The 7,778-nt window shown below is 32.1% G+C and overlaps 1 protein-coding gene across 1 annotated transcript; it reads left to right on the top strand.

Annotated features, from left to right (window-relative positions):
* Positions 1-5,511: 5,511 nt before the first annotated feature.
* LOC129299266 (zinc finger protein CONSTANS-LIKE 5-like) lies at positions 5,512-7,111 on the top strand. Its single transcript, XM_054937728.1, has 2 exons — positions 5,512-6,344; positions 6,434-7,111. The coding sequence occupies exons 1-2, from the start codon at positions 5,616-5,618 to the stop codon at positions 6,827-6,829; spliced, it is 1,125 nt and encodes a 374-aa protein (XP_054793703.1). The 5' UTR covers positions 5,512-5,615; the 3' UTR covers positions 6,830-7,111.
* Positions 7,112-7,778: the final 667 nt, after the last annotated feature.

Here is a 7,778-nt window from a genome sequence, read left to right as displayed (position 1 = left end):
TATAAAAATTAATTTTACAAAACATATTCTGAAAAAAATAGGTGTTTTTTACATTCTATTTTATTCTTTAAAATAATAATTTCATAATATCTAAATTATATTTTTGTTTTTCTATTCTCCAAGATAATTTTGATTTTTTTTCTTCAAAATATTTTTTTGAAAGTATATTATCAAACATTTTTTTATTTTTTTCATTCTAAAAGCAGAAAAGTATTCCTAAATCAGGTTGCCAAATCAACCTTAAAATTTTGAGAATTTGGGTCCTAAATTTTTCCGAACATCCCACCTTGTTACTCTACCACGCCGTCCACGCACCAGACCAAGGTTGAATCTGGTTCACTAGTTTCCTGTTGGCTACATCTATACCTGTTCTTGCAAATGCGGATTAAAAAAAAGGTAACTAACAATGGAGAGACATCCAATAAACCTAATGAACTCAAATCATTATCAGCGTACTTAACGTGTCATTTAGCATTTTGACTAATGGATCTATATATTTAAGCAAAAACACAAGATATTAAGTCTCTTTAGTCACTAACAATTGGAATATATATATATATATATATATATTTGCACTGCCACACGTCAACACAACGATACATTCTCTAACCCGGGCCCTCACCTAGTTTAAGATTACGGGATAGAGGAAAAAAAATTATCGTATTTATATATCACATCAATAAATTTTTATTATAATTTTTTATCTATCATTAAATATTAAATATTAAGGAGAGAAAATGTATTGATAATATATATATATATTTAATAGAAATAAAATTAAAAAATTATTAAATTTTTATACGGAATTAATGAGCTTTAAAATTTTCTTTAATTTTGATAAAAATATGTTAGAAATAAATTATAAATAAGATTGAATAAATATATTTCTTAAGCTAATTAATATCTCATTTTATTTAAATCCTTTTTAAGAGAGACGTTTATTTTGTGATGAAACTATATATACATTAATTTTAATAATCATGCTACATTAATTCATTATTCAATACACACAGCACAAATATGGACTCACATAGTTTATCACATTAAATTTTTCCCCCTTTTCGACTCTTTCAATAGGAGTGAGCAAAATTAAACTAAAATTAAAAATTGAATTAAATTTTTATTACTTTATTCAGTCTATTTGTTTTTTTAAAATATTTTATTTAATTAGCTCGATTCAATTAGTAAGACCTAAAATTAAATAAATCAAACCAACTGAATTACCATATATATAATTTATAAATTATATTTAATTTATTAATTACTTTATTTTATTTAATTATTTTTAATTTTATACTTAAATAAAAGTAAATATATAATTTGATAAATTGAAACCCTAATCCTTTATTAAAATGAACTATTATTACTTTACAAGTTTAATTTTATTTTTATATATAAGCTTTGCCCCTTGTCTATTTTAGCAGAACAAATAATAAAATTATCTCAAGTTTCAACAACCCAATATAAAGCTCAAATCTAAATTAATCGACTGAACTAAATTATTAAATATCAGTTTGATTCTCGTTCAGTTCTATTGTTTTATTCAGTTTAACTTGATTTATTTTTTTGCTGGTCAAAAAAATTTGATTTGTATTTTTAATGTTGTTTGATCTTGACGTGGAATCAAATCAAATCAAATCATGTTCACCCCTATTCAATTATCCTTCTGAAGCTCCAGGGACAGACCATTAAAAATCAATTATGCTTTTTTTTTTTTTTGGTCCGGAGTATTCTAATTGGTTTCATATACTAATCAACTTTCAAATCATCTTCAGTGCTAGCGGACAAAGTGCAGCGTGCATTGGTTCTTTTCTTTTTGCATTTAATTTGTTTGATTTTTTCACTAGTGTGGCTGGCGCAAGCGGCAAAAACATAGAGTTGAAATTCATTATAATTAATAATAGTTTTAGTTTTTATGTGTGTTATTAGCAAGGAATTTAATCCTTTGTTAATCCATCACTAAATATATTTATATTTAAAAATAAATACCTAATACCATATCATAAGTTGCACGTGTATCAATTTATATCATGTCACCTATTACCTCATATCTCACCACTCGTCACACATTAATGAACAAACTTAAACGATTACTTTTTTTTGTTAATTAAATTAAAATATATCTGCAATCACTGTATGATAAATTAAATATATATTATTTAATTATACAAGTATATCAAATAATATTTTATAAAAATACACATGTGTATTATATTTTATGTTCAATTATTAACACTTTAAAAATATTTATATTTGTATTTACATGACTCTTTATATTATATTTTCAATAAAAATATTATTTTTTAAAGGAAAATGAACTTGAAATAAAGCAAATATTAAATATTAAATAATTTTATTATAAATATTTTATTTAATTTTTAAATATGATTTTTATTTTTAAATGAAAATAATTAATTAATTAAAGTTAATTTTTTTGCATTAATTAGCTGGCTAGGGACAAAATCTCTTACTAAATCCCTTGCTAATTATATAATTTTAGAGAGGGATGACAGTCCCTCATTATTTTTCTCACTAATTATCTTATTTTAAAAAGAGATTAACAATCTCTCACTATTTTTTTCATAAATTATCTTATTTCAGAGAGTGATTGACATTCTCTCACTAATTATAAGTTTAGTTATAAAATCAGCATCCTTCACTAATTGGGCATTTTAGAGAGGGATAGACAATTCCTCATTGATTCACATTTTTCTAGTAGTGTTGAGTTTATTATGTTATTGATAAAGAAATAATATATTTTACATTACTTTAATCTTTCAGAAACAAATCATAATAATTCTTTTACCTGAATGTAAAATTAGTTTAGTATTAACTTATCTAATAATAATATATACTAAAATGAGGTTCATGCATGGTTACTGTCTTTTAAGATATAATTACATATGACTTTCCCAAAAGGAGAAAGAAAATGGTCCATGGTGATCGCAGGTCATTCTCCAATCTTGTAGCACTACTGCTTCGCTTTAATTTGTTCATAGTGGCTTCTATGGGTTGAACATGACACCCATTATGCCACACTTTTCTTTCTTGGAATTATGACTACAAATTCATATACACCCTCACCTTTAATGTATGTCGCATTTCATGTCTGTCACTAGTCCTATGATCTTATCTATCTTCTCTTATCCACTGCCATGACTTTGAGTTTATAGCGTGAAGTATTTATTTTATTCTAAAGTTAATTGGCTCTTTCTATTTAATTCTTGTACATTTTTTATGGAATTATTTAGATTGAAATAAATGGTAGAGAACCATTAATATTTCTAGTTCTCACACAATTGCTTTTGCACATTATTACCATTCGAAAGCTGAAAAAATAATAATTAATTTGTGGATCGTAAAGTAATCTTAATTAGACCAATCAACAGATTGCATGTCACTGATTAATATCATGCATGCATTTATAAATATCGTGGAAATGGTGTAGTGTGTTTAATATGCGATAGATAGTTAATTTGTAACATGGGCAGTTGATATTAGCTTATTTAGAAAACCAGACTCCAGTTACCTTACTTTCATTTTCTTTTTTGGGTCAGAAAACTTAATTCGGTGTCAGTTTCCTTATTCACAGCTTTGTTCTTGACCTAAAAAACAACAGACAGGCTCTTTAGATCATTTCTTGAGACATTCTGAATTGTTATATGTGTGTGTGTATAATTCTTCCCCCTCGAATTGCTATTTCTTTCTTTAATTTCTTTTGATATCCTTTGATATATCATTTTGATACGATTTTAGTTTTACCTTTTTAATTTATTTTTCTAACAGCAAAAGCATTTAAGAGTTCAGATATAACTTGGTAAATGTCCAATATTACTTGTATAAGAAATTTGTCACTTTCATGGGTTGGGGACGGCATTATGGTGATAGATTGTGGGTGCACATCAAGTTGATACAGGCTCGTTCCAAATAGACGATAGATCTATCTTTACAGATTTTTTTGCTCAGTGCTTTTTATTAATCTGATATATATTATACCGACATGGAGCTTAACGACCCTTATATTAGTGCTAATTAAAATTTAAATATAATTTCCAGTTCATAAACACCTCTCTATTTTTTTTAGGCTGTTTCAAAGAAAAAAATTAGTAATTTCTTGCATTTTTCCTACGACTCAGAAGCTTCAGTTCCCAAAACGGTAGATTGCGTGTGTTCCCAAAATCATGCAAAAATTCTGCGCCACCTAGAAATTGTCATCGCTGTTTGATTTCCTAAAATCAAATACCTTAATTCTCTTCAAGAAATTGAATCTCTTCGAAAACAAAAAAACAAAAACACATGCACCATCTTGTTCCAGAAGTGGTAAAAAATAAAATAAAGTCTCTCGCTAAGATCAATTTATTTCTCCCAGACCCCAGAGGCAAAAACTAAAAAGAATCAAGTAATTTCTGAGAAAGAAACGAGAAAGAAGGCCAAAAAATCAATTATTTTTTAAAAACACTGAATAGCCTATATTATTAAATAATGTAAAATAAATCTTTAATTTTTAAAAACAGAACATCAAGTAACCCATCGTCAATTTCACCTGATGAATGTTATGTGAGTCTTACAAGTGACACATGGTGATGCAAATTTAGCTATGAATTATTTTCTGAAAAGTATTGGATAGCTTTTATTATAAAAAAAAAAAAGAATCATTCAACACCTTCTCATAAATTTTGATAAAACAGTTTTTTTTTTTTTACTTATGAGATGCACAATTGGACAGTCTCTTCAATCTTATTTAAGAATAAGAGATTCAAAGAGCTCTTATCCAAATATATTCACAAGGACAATGCTAAGAAAGTATAAGCTTGATTTTACTATGCGTAAAAGAAACTTGATTTTAGTTTAATTTAGTTATAAATTATTTCTTTTACTTTATTGACGTTGTCTTCGTAAATGTCTTCAGATAAAAACTCTTTAAAAATATTGATACGTTATAGGTTTTATAAATCTAAAAATAAATAATATTTGATCAAAATTGATAAGAATGTGTTGCATAGCCTGTTTTTTATAGTAGAGATAGCTTAGCGCTCATCTAAAAATAATTTGTTGTTAAATTCACACATTTATACATGTTGAGATGAAATACCACGTGTTATTTACAAGCTTGAGATAACGTCTGTCAAATAAAATTAATGATGGGCTATCAAATATTTTATTTTTAAAATTTAAAAATTGATTTTATATCGTCTGATGATATAAATAATTCACTTGAAAAAAATAGTTAATGAAAAAATAATAGTTAACCCCGGCCCCCGCGGGGGGGGGGGGGGAGTCCCAAACTTGTCGCCTCTTCTCATTAAAACGCCCCGTCTGTGCATCTAAATGAATCTCTCTCTCGATGGGCCCGCACACGATTGCAGCTATTACCCCCAATACGGGGATTGATACTCATATATATCTATTATTTCTCCTCTATGTGGCTAATACTCACCCACGTGTCCTTCTCTCATTCGTCAACACCTAGATTTCCTCTCTCTCGTAGATGCTAGAAAAGCCTTGCCCCTAGCACCAATTTCGTTTCAACCTTCCCACAAAGCATTTTAGCTTCTCCGCCTTCAGCTTCCGACCACTCAGCTAACTTCCCACTTCACCGGAACGAAAATTTCTGCATGGGAATCGAAAGAGGAAACCTCAAGGGCTTTCGGAGCGGCAGCTGGACTGTGCCGCCAAAGCCGTGTGACTCGTGCAAATCGGCGACAGCGGCTGTTTTCTGCCGAGCCGACTCGGCTTTCCTCTGCATGCTCTGTGACAACGAGATTCATTCCGCCAATAAGCTGGCTTTGCGCCACGAGCGTGTGTGGATGTGCGAGGTGTGCGAGCAGGCTCCCGCCTCCGTCACCTGCAAGGCCGACGCCGCCGCGCTCTGCGTCACTTGCGATTCGGATATCCATTCCGCCAATCCGCTCGCCCGCCGTCACGAGCGTGTCCCCGTGGAGCCCTTCTTTGATTCCGCCGACTCTGTAGCGAAATCCTCTGCTGCTGCCCTTAACTTGCTGGTTCCAACTGATAACGGAATTGGATCCGATGGATTCCTCCAGGAAGAATCCGAATCAGCATCGTGGCTAATTTCAAATCCCAGTTTCAACCCAAAGATCATGGATGTTCCGGATATCAAATCGGGCGATATGTTTTTCCCTGAAATGGAGTATCCTTTGCTGGATTTCGATTACTCAAACTCCTTCGATCAGAATGACAATAACAGAGGGGGTAACAACGATGGTGTAGTCCCAGTCCAAGCTCGGGTTATGAACCATATGGAGAGTTGCTTCGACATCGATTTTTGCAGATCCAAGCTCTCCTCAATTAACTATCCAACGCAGTCGTTTACCCGTCAAAGCGTGAGTATCATTGAAAATCAGTTCATTTCAGTCAAAGTACTAATTCAATTCAAGTCGCGCTGATGTTTGGAAGCGAATTGGTGATACAGGTATCGTCTTCTTCCGTTGATGTTGGAGTAGTGCCAGACGGAGGAAACACGGTGTCGGAAATCTCGTTCCCGATCGGCCAGAACATAAGTAACAGTTCGGAATCGAGCGGAATCATATCGGCCGGTAATTCTACAACGCAATTGGGAAGTTCGGCGAGTGGCATGAACCGAGAAGCTAGGGTTTTGAGATACAGGGAGAAGAGGAAGAACCGGAAGTTCGAGAAAACCATACGGTACGCGTCGCGGAAGGCTTACGCAGAGACTCGGCCGAGGATCAAAGGGCGGTTCGCTAAACGGACCGAGATGGAGTCGGATTTTGACCGGCTGTTCAACGCGGTTGAACCCACAACAGATCTGTTGCTGGATACTCAGTACGGCGTTGTGCCCTCTTTTTAAACGTGGGGAAGCGAGGACGTTGAATAGTTGAATAGTGAACCAAGTTTGTTTGTAGAATGCCCGTTGGGAAGCGTTGATCTTGGACCGTTGATGATGACTAGAAAGGTGGGACGTGGGCGATCCTAGGCCGTCGATAAGGTGGAGCTTTTTTGGACCCGAAGATTTGTGTCTATTTTAGTAAGAAAGTAAAAGCCGATTTACTTTGAGTGGAATCTGAAATCTGTACTGTGAACTCAGTGTATCGCTATCCAGTAAAAAGTATCATTTTCGTCTGATGGCGTATCTTCTCCCGCGTTGTTATTGGTTTATTATTTTATTATTTATTTTTGTTGCTTCGCGATTACGGAATCTTTGGAGTAAAAAAAAAGATGGACTCAAACTCTAAGGACGGGTTTGAAAAGAATTGGGAAATTTGAGAGACAGATGGGAAATTGGGAAGTGTGAGAGGGATTAGAAGGACAAAGTCGTCAATCATGTTTGTTGCTAGAAAAAAAATCAATGTTTGTGTGATTTTTTTTGATTAAAAAAATTAATTTTATTAATCATAAAAAAAGCTACAATAGTCAACAGTCCAAGCCAATAAAACGTTTAAAAAGAATTAGATACAACCTAATATACAACTGAACCCAAAAAAAAAAAAAAACACACAACAGAAACAAAGAAAAAACCAATAACAGTCTATCAACCAGCACCATTTTTCAAAGAGACAGATGGAGCAGCAGAATTAGAACAACGGAAAACACAGCGATTTATTTCTCGCATGCATCTTGTTCATCCTGGACCATCTAATTGAGGTCTTTGAGTTTTTCTTTTTTTCCTTTTTACAAAGAAAACACAGGAAGGAGGCTTTAAATTTACTCCATCAGTCATTATATATAAAATATTTTTAACAAAATGCTTACATATCAATAAAAAATTACTATTTAGTAAAAGGGTGCCTAAAATCATA

This window comes from Prosopis cineraria, unplaced genomic scaffold (assembly GCF_029017545.1).
Source record: "Prosopis cineraria cultivar Desert tree isolate PC_DT_omini unplaced genomic scaffold, ASM2901754v1 PC1103, whole genome shotgun sequence".
Lineage (NCBI taxonomy): Eukaryota > Viridiplantae > Streptophyta > Magnoliopsida > Fabales > Fabaceae > Prosopis > Prosopis cineraria.
The sequence above is the reverse complement of the archived record's forward strand: the minus strand, read 5'-3'. Positions and strand labels throughout refer to the sequence as shown.